Raw genomic sequence first — 23243 nt, 5'->3', positions numbered from 1 at the left:
TCTGCCTCCTGGGGAGAGGAGAAGAGAAGGAACATGGAGATATGAGTGGCACTGCCATGGCAACTAAGTTTTCCAGCCAGCAAAGGAGTCAGAAGCAACTGTTAGAGCAGCTGCTGGAATAAAGGACTGGGATGCGGAGTGGCAGCCGGTGGGGGGACTTCTTCCCCTCCAAATGCCAGACCTGGCCTGGAAACTAACTCCCCTCAGAAACCGGGGCTGGACAGGAGCACTCATGGGAACTCAGCTCTCCCCAGAGACTTCACTGGTCCCTCCCCGACAGCAGAGGGAAAGGGTGGCTCTGGCGCAGATTGCCCAGAGGGGCTGACCCTAGGGACCTCTGAGTCCGTCCAGCTTCTGAGTCCCCTCAATGAGGGCAGCACTTGATGAGCACTCGGCCACCCTCTGAGCCCAGGAGTAGGTGGGGGCAGCTTTATGGGGCATGAAGACAATCCTAGCTTCACGAGGCTTCGAGACACTTCACTGTGCCAGAGCCTGAGAGTCCCAGCGGCTGTGGGAAGAGGTCCCTCTTTGTGCCTGTTTAGGCCACACACAGAGCATACAGATAAGCCATGATCATCCCAGGGCAAGGCCAACAGTCACCTCAATCCGTTCTCATGAACGCCTTCCTTACTGAACTCTCCATGATGGACAGTGGGCTAGATAGATTGGACGTGCTGTTCTCAAGCCAAGGAAGGGGTGTGTGTAAAGGTGGGTGTCCCAGGTCTATACCATCCTGCTCCACTACAGAGTGTCAGAGTTCCCTAAGGGAAACATCAGAGGACTCGAAACTGCCATCGCTTCCCTCACTAGCGGCACATTGTGCAGGACCCCAGTCTGGTTCCAACCATTGCAAGAGGAACAACACCATTTACTGGAGTCTCCCAAGCGCCAAGCCACCGGGCTGGCAGGCACACTATCCCACCTGAAGTCCTCAGAATGACCCGAGAGGGCGGAGCTGCAGTGCCGATTCTCCTACAGTTGGCGGGAGCCAGAGATGCTCACCGAGAGCTCAGCCCACGCCAGGAGCTGCTCTGAGTCCTTGAAGCATCTCTCATTTCATCCTCACAGTGACTTCATGAAGTGAGAACATTATGCCCATTTTGGGGAGAATTCTGATTATTCTCCCATGAGGATGTGGGGGCCTAAGACAGAAGCCCAAGGTGTGGGCGGAGCCAGCGCTTAGAATCCTGGTACATCCGCTCCAGCCCCAAGTGTGAGCACCAGTCTACCCGGCCCTCTGCCACCTCTGCCCCTGCGTAAACTCGCCTGCACAGCCATGCCAATCTGCCACCCTGTCCCAATGGACCCTGTTTTGTCCTGGTTCAAGCCTCAGCTCATGCTACTTACTACACCATGTCCCTAGCTGCCTTCCTCCCCTCTGGTTACCTACTGGGCATTCTAAGGTCTGCTCCTGAGGCCTCACCTGACCTCTGGCCTGTGTCCTAGCTCTGACTTCCCGATGCCCTCTCTGAGCCACTCCCCACCCACACATCCTCAGGATCATGTCACTTTGCAGATGTGCAGGTCTTAACTTCTTCCTGGGAAAGATCATGAACCTCAGTTTCTCCATCTGTAAAAGCAAAGGGCTTGGAGCAGATGATTTCCAACACTGTCACAATTTTATGCAGCTCTGAATCTTTATAATGTGTATGTGACACAGGTAACTCAGAGACGGGGAGCAAGGGGAATGTTTGTTGAATGACTCGCCATTATTTGTATGTCTTTATCTTCCAGCTTCTTACTCTTTTGCTTTGCTCTGACTTTGATTTATTCTACCGAACTGAGGGAGGGACGTTAACACCCACTTAGTAGAGGCAGCTCCGAATCACTGGAAATTATGCCCATGGAAACTTGGAGAAGCTCAGGGGCCTTGCAAGAGGAGCACAGCTCCTCAGAGCCAGAAGAGCACCCACCATGCCCCATGCTACGTGCACTGCAGTAGCACGAGACCCCACTAACCAGTGTGCTTCTGGGTTTCAAGGGGAGACAGCTTGGACAGCTGGTGGCACGCATGGCCTCAGAGACCAACAGAGGCAAAGGCCAGGGGTTGGTAGGGAGGCCCCTGCTTCTAGCTCTGCAGTAAATTAAACCTCAAAACATTTCTGGCAGCAGCAGAGACAGTGCCTCGGGGCATCTGGGTGGTAAAGGGGTGGCGCTTAGTTAAGCTCTAATACATGAGCCCCGCAGGAGACAGAGTGATCTGTGGAACAGGAGGGCGATGCCTCCCCGGAGCTCCCTGCAAAAGAAAGGCTATGATGGAGACAAGATAGTGAAGGGAAGAGGAAGGGCGGCTGGGGTGGGGGGGAAGAAGACCTAAGGGGTCTTGTCCATCCTTTTATTTCAGATCTGTGGGCGGTGTGGAGGGAATTGGAAAGTCAGACATCTAGAAGCCGGAGGCAATAATGGTGAAAGGGCAGAGATGGGGGGATCCCATGTGGACTGAGGAAGTTTTACAAGTGACCCTCACTTGAACTCAGCCCACTGTATGAAAATCTGTCTGTTTGAACCAGATAGAACAGGGGTTGATTCTCGACTCCTCTATCTTTCCAGTTTCCAGGTTGGCTATTAATTAACGCCCTACATGATACTTCCTATTTCCAAGTCTCATGTTCAACTATCAGATGAGAGTGGTGACCGCCAGACTCCAGCATCTTTATACTTGATCATCTTTGATTCTCGAAATAACCACGGCTTCCCTGGAATGACTCTCCCACCCCCAAAGTGATTCATTAAGTATGGTGTGTACGGAGGTTTTAGAAACCCACCTATTACTGAGAGCCGGGTACAGCTGTACCCTGCTTGATTGCTACAGCCTCAACTTCAATCAGAGCCTCCACCTCCCACAACCAAAAACATCCTCACCAGGGTCTCTTTGTTCTCCTTGAAGCAGATTCCCTGGCCACAGGGTGATAGGTATGGGGCTGAGGCAGTTTCCCAGGGCCCCAGAGAACTCATAAATTTTAAAATAAACAATCCAAATTAGCCGCAGGCCACTAGCTCAGGGAAAACAGCCTGTGACATTGAGCATCAGCTAGCATGAGTGACCCACCCCAACTTCCAAAGGCTCAAAGCTGTCAGATGCATCAAGCCCAGAAAACTGGAAAGAGAAGGGGAATATCCAATTACAATGGGGCCAACATGAAGCAGGCCACCTGAGAGGAGCCCTGGAGATGCTGCTGCTCCTGGGTGAGGCCCAACTTTGAAACAGAGGGGGGGGCCACGTGACAGCCTGGAAGAAGCCTGCTCAACTGTGACAGGAGAGGACAAGGCCAACAAGAAAAGCCATGGCTACCACTTACTGAATTCCTGCCATGTGCACCATGGCAAGCACCCCACAATGGAATCCATGAGGCGATGTAACCAGCACCCTTGTTGACACGTGCGGAAACTGAGGCACCAAATGGTTAAACAGCCTGCCAACACCGCACAGCTGATCAACAGCAGAGACAGGATTAATCCTGGTCAATCCAGTTCCCAAAATCCATGATCCTCACCTTTATACCACGCAGGCTCCCCAAAGTAGGGATCACAGAGCTGCTGGCCTCCCTCCCTGGAGGTCCTTCCCCTTGTTCCTTCCTTCCCACCCTATTCCCACTGACATCCAGTCCTGCCCCATCCTGCTTTCTCCAGCAGCACCAAGACCCCCCTCTCTTTGGGAGGGAAAAAGCCAGGCCGGCATCTTCCCATGAGGTACCTGGGTGGTGTGTGCAACCTATGGGAGGGTGCGATCTGCATCAGATAAAGGCCTTGGGGGTAGAAAGATCCAGAAGCCCTCTTTTCTAACAAATGCTAATCACACCTTAAACACACCGAGATGTAAAAGCTTAACCAAGAACCACTTGCTAATAAAATACTGGGTGCCTACAAGAAGGCCACTCAAAAGATACCCAGAGCCCTGTAACATGGAATAAAAGTATCAATTTCCTTTGTTCCCCTGATTCACCTGGCTTAATATTTTAGATGTATCGACTTTAGGAAGACAGCCTGCGAGGGTCATCAGGAGGGGAAATTTCCATCTGCTAATGACACCATTCACCACAGGTAAATCTGTGCTCCGGGTCCCGCTAGGGAAGCCCAGAGGAACCAAAGGAAAGAAGTGAGCAGGTTGTTTTTCAAACTATGGGCAACAGAAATCTGGACGCCTGTCTGAGACCTGGACAAAGAAACCCTGCAGACTGGACTAAGAGAGCCTTAAGAAGTCATTGCTGGTGTTTCCAATTTCATTTGAATGATCTTGGGAAATCAGAATCTTCTTTCATTCTACTAGAAATTAGCCTCCTTGACAACTAGGGACTTTCATCTGTTCCCTGCTGAGTCCTCATTGTCTAGATTAAAGAGTAACAGGCACTCGCTAAATACTCATCAACTGACTGACTGAATGAATAAATGATGGACTATTTCGGTACTTGTTCCACCACACCCTCTTCTGGAGCAATCTGTGCCCATAGATGCTGCTGGACTCATTGGCCCTGTTCTCTACAGTATGAACCACCTTCCATCACAGCTACCAGATGAGGCACAGACGCAGTCCCCAAGGGTCGTCAGTAGGCAATCTGTGCAACACCTGTAACTTGTGACACTGGTCACATGACAAGATGAGCTAAACAGATGCTATGCTCTACCTTGGGGATCCAGAGGAAGAGGCACTGAGGGGAGGTTGCCACTGATATGCACTCCAAAGAGAGACTGCAATCCCCCCGGGTGCAGGGACCAGGTCTGTCTTGTTTCCACACTGTTCCCGAAGCATGATGTCTCCAATCATGCCATAAATAGAGCAACTGCTCAATGAAAGTTCCTGAAGGAACGAACAAAGAGCAAAATTGGGTGGGACTGCCATTATGGGACAGTACATGATGGATAAGCCAGAGAAACCAATCTAGCAGAGATGGAAGAGTCTGGATCCAACAGCTTGAAAGCATTAAAAAGTTGTGAAAATATGAGAGAGAGGCTGGTGGGTCCTGGAGCCACTGCCTACCTCCCTCTTTACAATATCTTACTGCTCTTCTCGGGCAGTGAGGATGTGTTTCTTTTCTTGCAACAATAGCAGGCCAGGTTAGAGCATGGCTCATATGGAAGACCAGATGCCTGACATAAATACTCAAGCAAATTATTGTTTGTTTCATTTGTTTGTTTTTCCATTGAGTGTTGTTAAAGGTTCATATGTGTTGAAAAAGGAGGAAACAAGGACTCTTCAATTCCTAGGGAATAGATTTTATCATCTGTCAGGGCTGAGGGACCCTTGCTATAGTTTGGATCTGGAATATCTTCCAAAGGCCTATGAGTTGCTGGCCTGTGATGCTAATGGGGGATGCTGGAATCTCTAGTAGACGGGGCCTTGAGGAAGGAACTTAGGTCATTGGGAGTTGTGCCCATGTAGAGGTTATCAGCCCCTCCTTTTCCTATCTCTTTTCTGCTTCCTAGCCACCAGGAGGTGAGCAACTTAGCTTCACCAGGTGTTCCCACCATGATGTTCTGCCTCTCCACAGGCCCAAAGTAACAGGTCCAATCAATCATGAACTGAAACTTTCAAAACTGTAGAGCAAAATAACCTTTTTCTCTTTTTAAGTTGATTATCTCAAATATTTTACTACAATAACAGAGGGTTGATTAACACAGCCCTGTACCTTCCTTCTGCACTGTAACTGTTCATTTTCAGCTTAGCTTCAAGACACTGGCCCACTTACTTGGGTCTAATCCTATGTAGTCACCAAGGTAACCGCTGCAAGGTGCCAGAGCATCACAGTGGAGGCGTAGTGGGTCACGCACTGGGTTTGCGGGATCTACTCATTAGTTCTGTCATCAGGCAAACTATTCAATATCTTTCAACTCCATGGTTTTTCCCCCAAAGGATGAATAACACTTAACTCTCAAGCTATTGTGAGAATTAAAAGTAGTGTTCATCACATAGTAGGGGCACCTGATATGTGACTTTAGTGACCTACTGTGTATGCCTGTACAACACTGCAATTCAGAGGATTTTCTCATATGTTAAGTAGTTTAAATCTCACAATAACTTGCAACATTTGCAAAGAAGAGCCTAGAATTTCCATTTTACAGATGAAGAAGTCCCAGTTTTCTACAACGCTGCCCTCAGCACATGAAAGCAAGACAAGTGACCCAACAAGCAGTGGCTGAGCTCCCATGGGAGGGCTCTACTTCTTCTTTCTCAATCATACACAAGATTTCATTTAAGGATGTGTGCACAAAATTTCCAGTGGCCGAATGAATCAGTATATGAAGGAATGAATGAACGGGAAGACGAATGAATTTGTATTCTGCCTCAGTTCTATTCTACACAAGATTTCCAACAAAACCTGGGAGTCTCATGCAGGCCGAGAACCCCACAGGACCTCCAGGTGCTGGTTTCTCTCCCACCCCTGGGTATATCTACATCAGAGTCCTGGCAACAGGTGCAGCTCACACCACCAGCTCGTCCTCTGCCGGCCCTGTCCATTCTACGTACTGGTTTCTGCAGTCTCGTACTCGCTGTCTCTGAGAAGCTCAAAGATGTCCACTTCGACCTTGGCCTTGCCCAGCCTCTCAGGAGCGCGGTTGATGCGGTTCTTGGCCAGGGTGATGGAGAGCCGCTCCCCTCTGCTGCATTCCATGGGGTCGTCCAAGATAGCAGCTGTGGGCAGGCAACCACATGGAGACAGTTGATACACTACCCATGACCGTTATCCCTCCTCCTTCTACAGCCTCCCTTCAACTGCCATCTTCCTGTTCCAGGCAGCTCCACAAATCTCTTTCCACCTTGACATTCTCAGAACTACCTCCCAAGGAAGTTCTCTATGCACTTTAGGGTGTTGGTTTGCAGGCACCTGTAGGAGTGAATTCTGATGCAGATGTGCACCAGGGAGTCCTGCAATGCCAAGGCTGGCCACCAGGGGTCCCAACTGTATGAGGTCCCTTCCCTGGGTTCAGGCACAATGAGGTCCTTGGCTCTCATATGTCTACATGTGCTTACACAGGCATTCGTATGTGCTGTCCTTTGAAAATGGAATTCTTGGCATATGAGAAATGCTTCCTGGGGAGGGTGAAGACTAGAGGAGGCTAGATTTGCAAGGTAGAACTATGGGAACAAGGAGCAGCTGCAGGATACTGCTGAATGCTGCCACCCCAGGCTCTGATGTCCTGAGCCATGTCACTCAAGGGAGCTATGGAGCCTCTAGGAACTTCTTGTCTTCTCTCAACATTAGTAACAGTAGGACAACCTCACAGGGCTGGAATGAGGGCACAATTAAAATAGTGAAGGTAAGCAGCCCATCAGATGGACTTTATCAGAGTGACAATCAGTGTGGGTGACCGGAGTGGTGAAGTACCAATAGCTGCCCAACTTCTGGAAGCAGTGTGAAAGGCTACTGTTATGGAACCATAGAAAACTGGGTTCAAATCCTAGTTTCACTGCATATTATTAGCTTTGGGACCTCAGTTTTCCCCCTTGGAAAAAACCCACACCAAAGTGGATATGTAACCGATGTGAATCTGCAATATGTATACGGGGTAAAAATGGGAGTTCATAATCTGCTTGAATCAAATGTATGAAATATGATATGTCAAGAGCTTTGTAATGTTTTGAACAACTAATAATAAAAAATAATAATATGAGATAGTATGTGCTCAACACAGTATCTTGAACATAGTAGGTACTCACTAAATACAGCTACTGAGATCCTCATTCTCTTGATAGGGAAAGTTACAAAATTGAAGATCTGCACACAAAAACTTGTATGCAACATTTATAGCTGCATTATTCCTGAGTGCCAAAAAGTGGAAACAAATTAAATGTCCATCAAGTGATAGACAAGAAAATTTGGTTTTCTCTGCACTAGAATATAATTCAACAATAAAAAGGGACAATGTGCTGGCTCATGCTAGGACATGGATGAACCTAGAAACATTATACTAGTAAAAGAAGTCAGACATGAAAGTCCACATATTGAGCGGTTCTATTTTTATGAAATGTCTAGACTACGCGAATCCATAGAGACAGAAAGTAGATTACTGGTTGCCTAGGATTAGGAGATTTGTGGAAAAAGGGAGAGTGACTGTTACTGAGTAGAATATTTCTTTTGGGGTGATGAAAACATTCTAAAATTGATTATGGTGATAGTTGCTGTATCCCTGCAAATACAGTAAAAAGTACACTGAATTGTATACTTTAAATGAACGAATTATATGACATGTGATATATATCACAAGAAAGCCATTATAGAAAAAAAATCAATCTCCAACTTATCTTTGAGAGGTGGAAGGAAACAGGGGGAATCAAGCTGAACAGACTTCTCTAACACACGGCCCCTGAATCTCTGTGACTACGACGGCAGAGAGACCCAGGCCGTGCTGTCTTTTCTGTATATTGCTCCCAGACTTACTTCCACCATTTCACAAATGAAAAAGGAGACTACAGAATATTACAAAACACTTTTTATGATTTGTAGATATATTTATATCATAACCCCTTTGAATAATAAAAGTTAAATCTAAATTACTTAGGGTGGCCATATATGGGCCTCTATAAATTGACTAGCAAAGTCCATGCGAACCTGAGGTGATGGGCCCCGTGCAGGAGTGACCAGAGGACTGTGAATGTGTGACTGAAGAATTTGGGCAAGGTAACCTCAAGGAGCAAGACCAGATAAGATGGTTCCTTGGGATGCAGAACTGAAACAATTACACTGCTACACCAGGATGCCAACTTTAGGACTGGAAGAAAAGAGGAAATAGAGGAGCGCTCCTCAAATCGTGTTCCTTGGTGGACCCCTGGGGCTCCTAGAGATGGACAGAAGGCTGACTGAGGGCATCTAGCCCCAGGCCAGTTTCAACCAATACATCTTCACATCCACTGGTTATAGATTCCAAGGTTCCACATAAGACTTGATGTGGGGGAAAAGGTTTTGTGGTGAAAAATACAAAGAAAACATTTAGAGCATCTGGAATGTCAGGAACTTGTAATGTCACCAAGCATGAATCATGGGCAAGAGACCCCGGGCCCACAACACATCACCTTGATATTATTCAATGACAACCCTGGGGTAAGTGCTTAGTAGGTACAGTCTCTCTCAATCTCTGAGACAACTCTGCAAGATGGGTGTTTATCTCCACATGGAGACGAATGATTGAGTCCACCATCCTGAAGCTGGAGAGCAGGTGAACTCAGGCTGGCTTGACTCTGGACCTTCCTCCTCATGAAGACCTGTTCTCCAGGGACCTGAGTTGAAGGCAGGGTGCAGAGGCAGGACCCAGGAGACTTGTAGGCACTGTGAAGGAAGTGTCTCCAAGGCAAATCAACTCTGAGACACCAACAGTGACAGGCTGGAGCCTGGGCCTCCAAAAATATCCCCAGGTAATTCCCCTATTTCCCTCACCCCACTTACATGAGGTTTTATTATTTTGGGGGTGGGGGGTACCAGGGATTGAACTCAGGGGCACTCAACCACTGAGCCACATCCCCAGCCCTGTTTTGTATTTTATTTAGAGACAGGGTCTCACTGAGTTGCTTAGTGCCTCATCATTGTTGAGGCTGGCTTTGAACTTGTGATTCTCCTACCTCAGCCTCCAGAGCTGCTGGGATTACAGTTGTGTACCACCATGCCCAGCCAGACTTTAGATTAGAGTAGCTATCCCTCCCTTTGGGCCATGTGATCTCAATATTACCAACTTTTCCATCTACAACTGTTATAGTTTAGATGTGTGAGAGATAATGCAAGGAAGCTTAGAGGTGAAATGATTGGGTTCCAAGAGCCTTAATCTAAGTGCATTGGTCCCCTGATAGGGATTAACTGGGTGATCAAGATAGGCATGCAGAGAGTGGCTGGGGGAGGTGGGTCATTGGGAGCATGCCTTTGGGGTTTATATTTTGTCTGTAGTAAGGAGAACTCTTTCTCTCTGCTCCTCAGTACCATGTCCTAAGCTGCTTTCCTTCACTCTTCCACCCTGATGTCCTTCCTAACTAGGGCCCTAAGAAATGGAGTTGGCCATCTATGGACTGAGACTTCTGAAACCATGAGCCCCCAAACAACCTTTTCCTCCTTAAAATTGTTCTCATCATGTCTTTTGGCCACAACAGTGAAAAAGCTGACTAAAACAACAGCCTACTAGTTATTTAACAAATCAGTTGTAATGAAATAATTTCTCAGAAAAATGCCTGTTATGGTTTGGATCTAAAGTGTTCCCCAAACGCCCATTTGTAGAAGCTTGGTCTCTGGTCTATTCAGCCACTGGGAGGTGGGTAAGAAAGTTAGGTCCCTTGGATGTGTCCTTGAAAGGGACAGTAGGACTCTGTTGCTGTTTCTCTCTCCCCCCTCCCTGCTTCCTGGCCACTGTGAAGGGACCAGCTTGCTCCACCATGTGCTCCCCACCATAATTTTCTGCCTTGCCACAGCCCCACAGTGATAGAGTCAAGTGACTATGGACTGAAACCTCCGAAACCATGAGCCAAAATACATCTTTCCTCCTTTAAGTTGATTTATCTCAGGTATTTTGTCACCGTGGTGGAAAGCTGACTAACAATGCCCACACACTCTGAATCTGGGAACTCAGGAACATTTTGACCTGGATGTTGGAGTTACAGAGTCATGCTGGACTTGTCCCTGTATCATAGCTACACAAAAGGCACAATTAAAGCTGTACTGAAGGAAGTAGCACTCATTGAAGGGTCTGTGTCAGAGCTGATTGGTTCCATCTGTTCTCTTCTTGCAAAGGACACGTTTAAGCTGTGTGCCACTGATTCCATGGCCTTTGTCTCTCCCACATACATGGTGCATCCCTAACTCTTAAAGTGACTATGCTTGGAAATAAGTTTTTAGGAGGCAACTGAGATTAAATGAGGTCATGGGGTGGGACCCTCATCTCATAGGATTAGTGCTTCTCTCAGAAGACAGCAGACAGGCTCACTCTCTCTACCATGTGAAGACACAGTGAGAAGGCGGCCATCCTCTGTCAGGAAGAGAATCCTTACTAGGGAACCCAAGGAGCTAGCACCTTGATCTTGAACTTCCCCACCTCCAGACCAGTGGAGCAGTGAAGTTCTACTGTTGAAGCCACTCAGTCTAGGGGACCTCCTTATGGAAGCCCGAACTGATGAAGCCGATGTGTTAGCACAAACCCAGAGGAGCAGGACTGCCACCAGTGTGTAAATGGACAACCAGCTCACGGCACCACTGGGCACACTCGAGACAGAGATTTCAGGCAGGCAATTAGGGAATGTGAGAATCTTATATTAAAGGGGATCATGAGATCCCCTCTGCACCTCCATCTTATTTCCCACCCACAAGGTTGGTTTAGCAGGGATTCTGCACTCACAGGCACTTGGCAGGTGCCAGCCAATGTGCTAAGGTCCCACATGCCGTCCTCCCACCCTCCACTCCCATGCTACTCTGGGCACCATTTTTCATTAAGGTTTTAGTTCTAGACAGTGATTAATTTCTGGCTGGGAAAAGCCTCACTGGGTAGTTGGTTGGCATCAAACATATTGGGATCAGGATAATTGGGATGACAATAGGAACCAGATTCTGGGGCTGTGGACACCAAAGACAAGGTAGAGGCTCAGGCTCTCTTGGGACATCAGAGGGACATGTCCCCACCAGGCAGTTACCAAACAGCACACTTGTTCTTTGGCAGTCCCATGAGAGGGGCCAGATGGATGAGGGAGAGCCACGTGTTCGAGACTTCATGTGCAGCGGAGGCTTCTGGCCTGCACCGTGTCCCTCAGGCCTGGCTGCCCAGCGAGGCGCCCGGCGAGGCCAGGATGTTCAGAGTTCCCAGCTGCTGCCAAATGAGGAGCAACATGAGCCAGCACATCCTCTGGCCCTGGGGACTGCGTACACGTAAGTCGACCAGCAGTCACAGTGAGGCTGGAAGTGGGGACTGCAGGGGCCAGGGCTGAGATGGCCACACACACATACACACACAGGGACCCCCCTTTCCAGCCATGGGGATGCAGCGCACAGTGATCCCTCAACCCAGGTAGACTCAGCATGTCTTCCCATACTTAGGAGCCAGGGGTCGTGGCCTTCCCACTGAGTCATTCTCCCCACAAGCCCCAAGCACTGTAGTCTCTGCCCAGTTCTCCCTGAGGCCTGAGTCTCACGGCAATGAAAGGGTGATCTGCTGACTATGCCCATCCCCACCCCAAGCTTCCCTGCTGCTCTAGTCCCATGCCTGTGCCAGCCCTGGAGAGGGCCTGGCTTTGCCTACTGCCACACCCTCTAGCTCAGCCCTGAGTGTGGCCATGACTACCCAGGAGAGGGATGTCTGCCACTGACCTGCTCAAAGGCCTCTGGGCCTCCTTATTACAGTCTCCAGAAGGGGTCTCAATCTATCATCCAGAAGTGCCCAGGCCCTGCACAGCCTGGCTTCCACCCACCTTTGGGGCTGCAGCATCCCCTTCCACCTGCACAGTGACAGAGCCCCGTGAAAAGACCTAGACTGGCCTAGCCTCCCTCTTCATAGCTTTGTTGATGCTGTCCCTGCCCCTTGACCTCCTTTCTCCAGCAGGCCTCTTTCCCTCAGGTTCACCTTTTCCAGAAGCCCCCCACAACTCCCCAGGCCTCCTCCTCTGGATTTCCTGAGAGCCCCTGCCACCCCGACGCTGCCACGGAGGGACCTTTCCATTTGTCTCTGTGAGAGTCCTCAGCTGCTTATGGTTTGTAAGCCCAGAGTGATCCCTCCTTCCCGTCTTCCCAGATCCCCATCCCAAATGAACTCCCTGTCCTTGGAACTCCCTATGGCCCTGTGCCTCTGCCCTGGTGTTCTTGTGTCTGCCTCTCTATTTCGCCCTAGACAGTGGACTCCTTGAGGGTGAGGACCACAACTGACCCTCTGGGTAACTGCAGTTCTGGACACACAGTGGCTCTTGATGAATTGCTCCCGAGTGAACCAACAGTGTGAGGTCACCGGCATTCCCATTCCCCACAGCAGGTGCCCCCTATGACACCTAGTGGTGCTGTCAGCTCTAGAAGTGAGGGCTGAGGGCGGCCTCTATTCATGGGGCCCACAGGGGAGAGGACCTGGGGGTGCCTCTGTGGCCCTGGTTGTCCTCCTGTTCGCCCTTCACCTGTGCAAACTGGAATGGGGCTTGCCGTCCCTCAACAGCCCGGGAGTGACCCCTTGGATGGGAAGTCAGCCTCCTTAACCCTGGGCTCCTCCGGAGGCTCACCGTGAAGAGGCACTCAGAAAACTCTTGCTTCTTCAAGGGGAGGAATCAAGAGGTTTTACTGGAGAGTTCTTTATAGGCAGTCCCCATAACGCTGCCTCTGGCTGTTGGGCTCAGCCTGTTACAGCCCTGTGCTAACAAGAAAAAGAGATGAGTTGCGCCCTGGGGAGCCAGTTAGCTTTGCTCCACGGCTGACCCCTGGCTGCTCCCTCTCCAGCTCCTGGTCCCCAGACACAGTCCCAGCCCTGCCACTCATCTGCACCAGCCTCTTCCACTCACCTCTGTCTTTCGGTGCCCTCCCTTCCCCGTTGTTTCTGGTCATCCCTGCTGCTGGAGGCAATCACAACACCGCGCAGGCTCTCACCACCAGCTCACACCACCAGCTCACGACACCAGCTCACACCACCAGCTCACACCACCAGCTCATGACACCAGCTCACACCACCAGCTCATTCCACCATGCAGGCTCATGCCATCAGCTCACACCACCAGCTCATACCACCAGCTCATTCCACCATGCAGGCTCATGCCATCAGCTCACACCACTGCACAGGCTCCACACCACCAGCTCACGACACCAGCTCACACCACCACGCAGGCTCATGCCACCAGCTCATACCACCATGCAGGCTCATACCACCAGCTCATACCACCATGCAGGCTCATACCACCAGCTCATACCACCATGCAGGCTCATACCACCAGCTCATACCACCATGCAGGCTCATGCCACCAGCTCATACCACCATGCAGGCTCATGCCATCAGCTCATACCACCATGCAGGCTCATGCCATCAGCTCACACCACCAGCTCATACCACCATGCAGGCTCATGCCATCAGCTCACACCACTGCACAGGCTCCATACCACCAGCTCACACCACCAGCTCACGACACGAGCTCACACCACCACGCAGGCTCATGCCACCAGCTCATACCATCAAGCAGGCTCGTGCCACCAGCTCACATCTGCATCCTCTGCTGGGACCCAACACTGGACTTTCACTGGCCCTTGGCCAGCTCCCTCTCTGCAGTTCCTGGCTGTGTTCTCGGTGTTCATTGGCTGGGACTGCCATAGTCAAGCGTTCCCCACTGGGCTTCAATCACGGAAACTTACTTTCTCACGGTTCTGGAGGCTGGAAGTCTGAGACCAGTCACTCATCTGCACCAGCCTCTTCCACTCACCTGTCTTTCTGTCTTTGGCCGAGCTGGTTTCCTCCGGAGCCTCCCTCCTTGGCCGGGATGGCCGTCTTTGCCCTGTCCTCTCACTCCTCCCTCTGTCTGTGTCTGTGTCCTAATTTCTTAAGAGGACACCCCTTGTGTTGGATGAGGGCCCAACCTAAGGACCCACTTTACTGCTACCTCGATGACGACACCATTTCCAAGTAGAGTCACATTCAGATGGACGGGGGTTTACGAGTTCCAAATAAGAATTTGGAGAGGGGGGCAGATACAGTTCAACCTATAACATGACCTGTCACCTCTAACCACTGCCCAGCTCCCTCCCCTCATTCTTGGCCCTCAGACTGGTTAAAGTGAGGCCACTCTGGAGCCACTACCTGAACTCCCCACCCTCAAACCTTCCCCCAGGCTCAGAGAACAAGGGCTCCTCTTCCAGGTGACCCTGCTCCTCGTGGCCTCCCTCCTCTGCCTGGGGTCTCCACATCTCACCCCACCTCCCTTCTCTCCTCTGTCTTTAGTATCTCCCAGACAAGCATGTCCCTGAGCCTGGACATGGCTAAAGCCCTCCCTGACCACATCGGCCCTAGGTGGACTCTGCTTCTCGCTTCCCCTTCAACCCAAGCCAGGCTGGTCAAATGGCCCCTCCACGTTTGCTGACTTCACCTCACCCTGGACTCCTCCACCCACTGCACCCTGCCTTCTGTCCCCGCCCCCTCAGGCAAACGGCACAGTCAACCTCAACAACCACTTGTGCAAACTCAGTGGACACTGTGGATTCTTGGCGCAATGATATCGCTGGCTGCCATCTCTATGTACCTCCAGGTGCTGCTCTAAGAACATCAAATGTATCATCTCATTTAACCTCACACAACCCTACAATTGGTTACTCCAGATCAGACGAGACACGTGAGAAATGGGCAGGTTAAGCAATTTTCCCAAGAGGGCACAGCTCTCAATGGCTGCCTGGGTCCAGAGCCTGGGCGCTGCTCCTGGCTGGTGCTTCATCAGCACTTGAGAGGCCCGAGCACTCCTTGCCTGAGACCCTCAGCCTCCTTGGCTTCCATGAGTCAACGCTTCCAGGCCCTCCTAATTCTCTGGCCATTCTTGCAGATACGTTCTTGTCCTGCCTGTCCTTTACATAGTGATGAATTCCCAGGGTCTCTGCAGAGTCCTCTTCTTACCTTGATCTCAGAAGCTTCCTAAAATGATCTCTCTCCTTTGTGCCCACCTTCATGGGGATGCTTTCTGCACATCCAGCAGTCTGGTGAGGTCTCCATGTCTAAGGAGCATCTCAACCCTACCACACCCCAAGCATCCCTCCTTCCCTCCGTTCTTCCTGCCATATTCCTGGTCTCAGTTAATGGCAGCAGCTACCCTAACATGGGGCCCTCCCCAGCTCCTCACTGCCCCCTACTCAGTCCCTGCTTGCTTTTGCTCAGACACCTCCTCCAGGAAGCCTTCCCAGAACACAAAGGCTGAGCAAGCACCACCACTGTGTGTTTCCACAGAAGACACTCACACTGAGTTTTCATCATCAGTTTAGTGTTCAACCTTCACTCCTTAATTTTCTCTATCCCCGAGCCTGGTACCTAACCTGGTAACAGCACATGCTGTAAAGATGGTTTAGCCAAACTTGCCTTGGCTTTTGAGGGATTCTATATCAACTTCTAGTCCTTCCCTCAAAATTACTATCCTGACCCATACATAGATGAAAAACTTATTTTGAAAAAAGTTGCAGTAGAAAAATAATGGTCTTTTCACCATGTTGTACTGGAACAACTGGATATCCATGTGCTAAAGGGGAAAAAGAGAACTTTAAACCCTATCTCACACCATATGCAAAAATGAACACCAAGTGGTCTATAGACATAAAGGTATAAAAGTGTGTCTGTGTCCGAATTTCTTAAGAGGACACCCCTTGTGTTGGATGAGGGCCCGACCTAAGGACCCGCTTTAAAACTTTACCACTATAAAACTTCTAGAAGAAAATAGTCATCACCTTAAGTTAAACAAAGATTTCTGAAGTATGACACCAAAATCAACCTATGAAGTAAAACAAAGCACAAAAAACAAAAATCTAGTAAATGGAGCTTCGTCCAAAATAGAAATGTCTATTATTCAAAAGACACTGTTACCAGAAGGAAAGACAAGCTGCCGATTGGGAGAAAATATTATATACTAAACACATTCAATCAAGGATTTGTCTCCGGAATACACAAAGAACTCCTAAGACTCAATAATAAGAGAACAACCCAATTTTGAAAATGAGCAAAACATTTGAATTGACACGTTAACAAAGAAGTGATGCGGGTGGGTGGCAGATGAGCCTGTGGGGAATGTGCTCAACAGGGCTGGTCACCGGGAAGCGCATATGAAATCTAGAATGAGACAGCACTACAAAACCATCAGAATGGCTGAAATTAGAGTGCTTGACTGACCATACCAAGAGCTGGAGAGAATTCAGCACCCGGGCTCTCAGATGCCCAGCTCCTTCCCCATCCCTCCTCCCTCTGCTATCTCAGCCTGTGAGTGCTCCCCAAATCCCACACTCCAGGCCCAGTCCTCAGCCCTCTGTCCGTGTGCTCTCTCTCTCTCAGACAACTTATGCTCAACTATCAGCTGCACATGAAATGCCAAAATCTCCATCTCTAGGCCCAATTTTTCATCCACACACCACTCTGTCTGCTACTAGGATCCTATTGTAAGTCCTTCCAGATTTTTGTCCCAAATATAACCCATTGTTTTTTCCATAAAAATGGGGGCTCTTGGTGACTTCTCGGCCTCAGTGGGCAGCGCAGTTGCCCACGTGCGGATCCCTGGCAGCATGTCCTGGCTCTCCCCATCCCTTCATCCACTCCATCTGCTCGGTCACTGAGGACTGCCAAGGGACCTGATCTGCTTCCACCCATGGACACTGTGTTCTCGCTGTCGCCCTTCCTTCCCCTGCCTTCCTCCCCCTGCCTCAGTGGCTCTCACACCATGACAGCTTCTGTCCACTGCAGATCTGCCCACCAGGCCACCAGGCCACCAGGTCCTCCACAGTCGGCCCCAATGAGCTCTCCCAGGCTCATTCTATTCCACTCTGTGACCCCTAGCTGAACATGAGCACAGCATGTCACTCTCCCCCACACTTTTTTGGTATGGGTGATCCCTTCTTCCTGCCTCTTCTGTACCCACATCCAATCCCATGTAAATAGCACCCCATGCTCATGCCCCCCTTGCACCCTAACCCCAGGCAAGCACTGAGCTGCTCTGGCCCCAAATCCTCCAAAGCATTTATTGTCCCTACTGTTCATCTCACACTCAGTCCTGAACCTTCTCACTGAGAAGGGAAAGGCTTTCATTCACTCAATTGCCCCTCTATTTGTTAATTTACCCAATACCTATTAGCCCTGTATCTTAATCAAGAACTAGATATACAGAGAAAGACAGCTCGTGTTTCTGCTTTCAAAGTGTCCAGGAGAGAACACGGCCCAATAAACAAAGAGCAACAACCCAATATGGTAAGTGATGTGATAAAATCCTATTGTGCTTCAGCCGTGGACAAGGTGTTCATGTTCTTGGAAATCACACAGGCAAAGAAGACTGGGCCTTGGTGCCCAAGGACATCCTGGGCGCTGGGGACGGAGCCAGACCTTTGGTGTACAAAGAAGCAAGTATGACAATAGACAGAGTCACAAAATCCTAAGGAAGCACCAATAAAGGAAAACAAACTCTCAGGGGGGTGGGGGGGTGGGGAAAGATTTAGGGGAGGCCTCAGCAGGTATCCTATAGGTCAAATGCATCCTACCTACCAGGCCTCACAGAAGGCAGCCAGAAAGGCACGGAAGCCAAATGTAAAGAGTGTTCCAGTGTGCAGACTCCTGAGGCTTGAGGAAGCCTGGGGGACCGGCTCTGCTGGCGCCCAGCAGGGGAGGCTGAAGGAACGTGAAAGACCTTGTGTGACTCTCTAGGCATTGGGGGTGACACCCTGAAGGTAATGAGGTACAGCTGGGGGCCTTTCAAAAGGCCATGACATCATAAGGCTTGCATTTTAGGCCTATCGCCCTTAAAGATATATTGGAGAGAGGGTAGAAATGTAAGCTAGGAAGACTGGCCTGGGTGCTATGTTAGGAGAAGACAGTGAGGCCAAGGAGGGTCAGAATCAATAAGCCTGCAGAGGGAGGGTGCAGATGGGATGGGCTCCTGGATTCACTTTCTGTTTAAATGTGTCATTGACCAGGATAAAGGATATGGGGTGACAGAGATGAGACTGCTCTTTTCTGTATTTGAAGAAGGGCAAAGATGATGATTTTGGTATATATTTGTTAAGTGTTTAGTAACAAAGTTACTGGTCTGGCTCTCTGGAAATGGTCCACCCTAGACCCAGATCTGTTAATCCAAAGGTGAGGCTGTAATGACAATTTGGATCCAGCCCTGGGTGGCCAGCAAGTGGAGAGGGGGAACATGTCTAAGATCCTGGAGACTTGATCCTTGGAGAGAACATGGGAAGAGATGGAGAAGCAATGGTTAGACCAGAACATCTAAGGAAGACTGAAGTCAAATAAAACAAAGACTGTGGACTTTGCATGAGATTTGGCAATTAGGAAGTCCCTGGGGAAATTAGCAAGAGTCTTTCCAGCCAAGAATTGGGGGTGGCCCTTAGATGGCAGCAGGTAGCTAAGTGAAGGAGAAGAGAATGAAGGGTCAAGTAGCTCGTTTTGGCAGTGTCTGATTAGCACAACAGTGGGCAATCTCGCTGTCCGAGGGAGGGTTTTCAAATTAAGATGAGAGGGGCTCAGAAGGAGGAGCCAGTGGAGAGGGCAACCTGATCACGTTAGAAGAAAGAGGACATTTTCTTCCTTTTTATTTTTTATTTGTTCTTTTTAGTAATACATGACAGAGGAATGTATTTTGACTTATCATACATACATGGAGTTTAACTACCCATTCTTGTGGATGAACATGATGTGGAGTTACCCTGGTGGTGTGTTCATATATGAACATAGGAAAGTTATGTCCGATTCATTCTACTCTCTTTCCTATTCCCATGCCCCCTTCCTTCCCTTCATTCCCCTTTGTGTAATTCAACAAACTTCTATTCTCCCCCCTACTCCTTATTGTGGATTAGTATCCGCATATCAGAGAGAACATTTGGCCTTTGGTTTTTTGGGGATTGGCATATTTCACTTAGCATGATATTCTCCAGCTCCATCCATTTACTGGCAAATGCCATAATTTTATTCTTCTTTAGGACTGAGTAATATTCCATTGTGTACATATACCACAGTTTCTTTATCCATTCATCTATTGAAGGAGGGTTCCATAGCTTAGCTGCTATAAACATGGATGAGGCTGCATCACTATAATATGTTGATTTTTAAGTTGAAAGTGGGGCATATTCTGAAGCAAGTCCAGCAAAAGGACAGAGAAGAGTCTGGAGCTGTGACAAGTACAACTTTACTAGTTTGACAGAAGGGACTGTTCCTCCTCCAAGATGGCAGGGCATCAGGAAAGGAGGTGTGGCAAAGACTGCTCACCAACCCCCAGTCCTGTGTCCTTTCCTTCCAGTTAATAATGCAACACTTCAAGTTTTAACTGGATGCGTGGCTGCCCGACTACATGCCCCAGCCTCCCCTGAGCTCAGAGAAGCCATGGGCTGACTCTGGGTTAGCAGCTGTGAGTGGAAGTGACCAGGACATCCAGGTCATCTCTGTGCTCCGGACTCTCCTTCCCTTTTCTGCTTGCTCAAAGTGGTGACAACAGGAGCATACAGAAACCGTAAGTTGACGATGTCAACGTCCCTCATCACTCCCCATCCTTGGGCTGCCACTTACTCCAGACTCACGGGTAGGAGAAATACCCTTCTATCTCTGAGGCCAAAACTTTTAGTTTTTTTTGTTCCTGGGGCTCAGCCTATATCCCAACTCAGTGCTGTCCCACAGCAACATAATGCAAGCCGCATGGGCCTTTTGAAATGTTCTAGTGGTCACATTGCAAAAGGTCAAAAGAAAGAGATGAGATTATGAAATTAAACTAAAATTTTCAAAATTGTATTATGTCAACATCTAATCAATACAAAAATCACTGAGCTATTTTATCTTCTTGTTTTCATTTTAAAACATCAAGCTCTAGTATGTACTTTATATTTACAGCACATCTCCAATCAGACTAGCTCCACTTCAAGTGCTCAACAGATCTTAGTTGCTGAATTAGATGGTGCAGGTCTAAACAGAGTGACAGAGACCACTGCCAATCAGTATTGGGTAGGAGGGGAATGGAGATGAACTGAGCTGGCATCCTTCTGTTTTATTTGGGGTGAGGCAAGTTCTTCCTCTTCTGCAAGTAAGACTGGGCAATGATAGGGTAAGTGGCTTCAGGGGCACAGCTTCGAAGCTATGACATGAAAATGCCTATCACATGGCTGCTCTGATGTGTAAACGCATTTCCCTCTGGGCCCAGGTGAAGTGGAGACCCATCGGTGTGTCTCAGGGCACAGACAAAAGCCGGGGATGCAGCTGTCAAAACTCTCAAGAGTAGGTTATCAGGAGGGTGTGCAGGATAGGGGACAAGGGAGCTGAAGGTGCTAAGAGAAACATGACCGAGAAGGGACGGGCTGTGGTCTTTTGACTGGACAAAGAAGGGAGTGAAACCCAGAAAAGCTATCCAGCGGGTGAGACCCAGCAGAGACCAGAGGGGAGGCACATCTGAACATGTGGACCTGAGGGCGTCCAGAACAGCAGGAGACGTAGAAGCAAGGTGCTCAAAGTTAGGTGGCCAGGAGGCTGTTTGCAGACCATGGGATCTGGAAATGTAAGGTTTGAGAAGCAGGGGATCAAGAGATGCCATGATCCAGGGGGACTATGATGGTGACCAGGGGTGGGAGAAAGGCCTGCAAAGGGAGGAAGCCCAAACGCACTGGAGGGATGGGTATGTGGGCACTGAGCACGGCCAGGCCAGCGGAAGGCAGGGAGCCCCGAGTCCCATCCCTACATGGCAATGGCAGCCACGGGTGAGTGGGGACCTGGAAGGGAAATGACAGAGGGAAAGTGCTGGTAGGTTGCACCAGGGAGTGAGGGCGAAGCTGTGGCCACCCTTTAGTTGCCTCTGGAGATGTGCCCGCCAGTGCTGGGTTCTGGCCACAGAGGGGAGTGTGTGTGATGGACATGATGCCCCAGCTGAAATGGGAGCTCTGTGTGCCTGCTGCAGGGCCCAAAGGGTGGCCAGGAGAGGGAGCCAGCGCCGAGGACAGCTCAGGGCTGCAGCAGAGCCTCATGTGGGCCACATGCCTGGACTGATGCTGCCCCGGTGGTGGTGTTGGAAGCACTGCCACCTAAACGGGAAACACCCGAGTATGGACACCGTGTCAGTGTGTCAGTGTCACCAGAACAGCTCAGCTTAAACCTAGACACCCGTCAGGCACATGCACCTTCTAAGATGCCTAAGAGGTTGATCCTGCTGTGAGTTCATGGTTCAACTTTGACATCACGGTTCACCTTCACCTTTCACACTCCCACAGTTAAATAAAGGACATCAGCCCTGGGAAAAAATTATTAATAAAGTCCTTAGCACAACCAGCAATTATATCTACATTTAGTGCCTTAAAATCGGGCCAGGGTGTAAGGTCACGGTATAATCTGATTGATATTCCCAGTTAGCTGCTTTAAACTGGTCCTGTCTTTCCCTGAATCTGGTCAGCTCCCTCCCAGTTTTCTTTCAGGGAAGTCTGTCCCCATCTGTTTACTCTTTCAGCCATCACCACAGAGGGAGCCCCTGCCATGTCTGGGGCAGCGCTAGTGGGCAGCTCTGACCGGCCCAGATGCATGACTGTGGCAGCGAAGCACCCATCGTACCCACACTCACGCCTCCCTGCACACAGAGCCAGGACGGGTGAGAAATAGTGAGCTGGAGCTGCCCGTTTGTCTTGTCTAATGGCTGCTGGTGACAGCCTTCTGGCCGAGTTGTGGGACAGAGTGGGAATGAAGGCAGAAGGGACACGGAGCGATGGAGGCGGCTGGGAGTTTTAATGGGTTTGCGTGTACAAGGATGCCAGGCAAGGTCTGCCTTTTAACTCCAGAGGAGACTGAGCCCAGGTCAGCTTCACTGCCTGGGGGAGTTTAATCCGGCGAGCATTTATTGAGTACCTATCTTATGCCAGGCTCCAGTGGGGGTGGGCATGGGAAGATGCAATTGAGAACACACAATATGAAGCAGCTCTGGCGCCTGCTCACAAAGACTCGTGGGCTAGTTGGGGGAAATGGCAATGGGGTGGGGAGTCAGGGTAAAGATCATAAGACATGTGCTGAGCAGACTCTAAAAAGCTGGGCAGATGGCAGGTGCCAGCCCAAGAATTCACTTACCTCTGGGCCAACAGCACTCTCCACATGATGCTGGGACCCATCCATCAGTCTCCATCAAGTCTATCACCATTACACCATGCCACCCCCCTGACTCCAGGGAGGGAGACCCTAAGTCATACATTCTACCCAAAGCTTTGAATAAATGAGTGTCACGCCCAAGAGAATTTACAATACAGGACCCTGTCACCTCTGATCAGAAACGGCAATGACAATGGAGACTAACGGGTTGATGTATTTGGTTGATACTGATCTCCCCTCCACCCCAGGGAAAAGGGTGAGCAAGAGAAAATGACAAATTAGAACTGCTTTGAGTTCTTTGCAAGAAGATGGCTAGAAAAATCTGAAGGGCCATTACTTTGATTGTTTCCACCTTGGAGTTATCTGTCTCTTTTCCCAGGAGATCAAACCACGAGTAATGGATCTTTTTATTCATTGTCATCATCCCCTAAGGAAGGAGAGAGAACAGGGCAGGAACTGTTTATCCAGGAGGACACTGGGCTTTAGCGTCTAAGCGAGGTACCCCCAGTGGGACGCGAATGGAATATTCATGTGTTCATTCACTTGAA

General features: G+C 49.6%; 1 protein-coding gene across 1 annotated transcript in view; it reads right to left on the bottom strand.

Annotated features, from left to right (window-relative positions):
* Window positions 1-23243, bottom strand: part of Grik4 (glutamate ionotropic receptor kainate type subunit 4) — a 284402-nt gene that overhangs the window by 156424 nt on the left and 104735 nt on the right. The window contains exon 3 of the mRNA XM_027930584.3: window positions 6464-6628. Coding sequence (XP_027786385.2) covers window positions 6464-6628 — 165 coding nt within the window. The remainder of the gene's footprint in view (window positions 1-6463; window positions 6629-23243) is intronic.

Source organism: Marmota flaviventris, chromosome 9 (genome assembly GCF_047511675.1).
Source record: "Marmota flaviventris isolate mMarFla1 chromosome 9, mMarFla1.hap1, whole genome shotgun sequence".
In the NCBI taxonomy this organism is placed as follows: Eukaryota; Metazoa; Chordata; class Mammalia; order Rodentia; family Sciuridae; genus Marmota; species Marmota flaviventris.
Note: the sequence above shows the minus strand (reverse complement) of the source record. Positions and strands in the feature narration are given on the sequence as shown.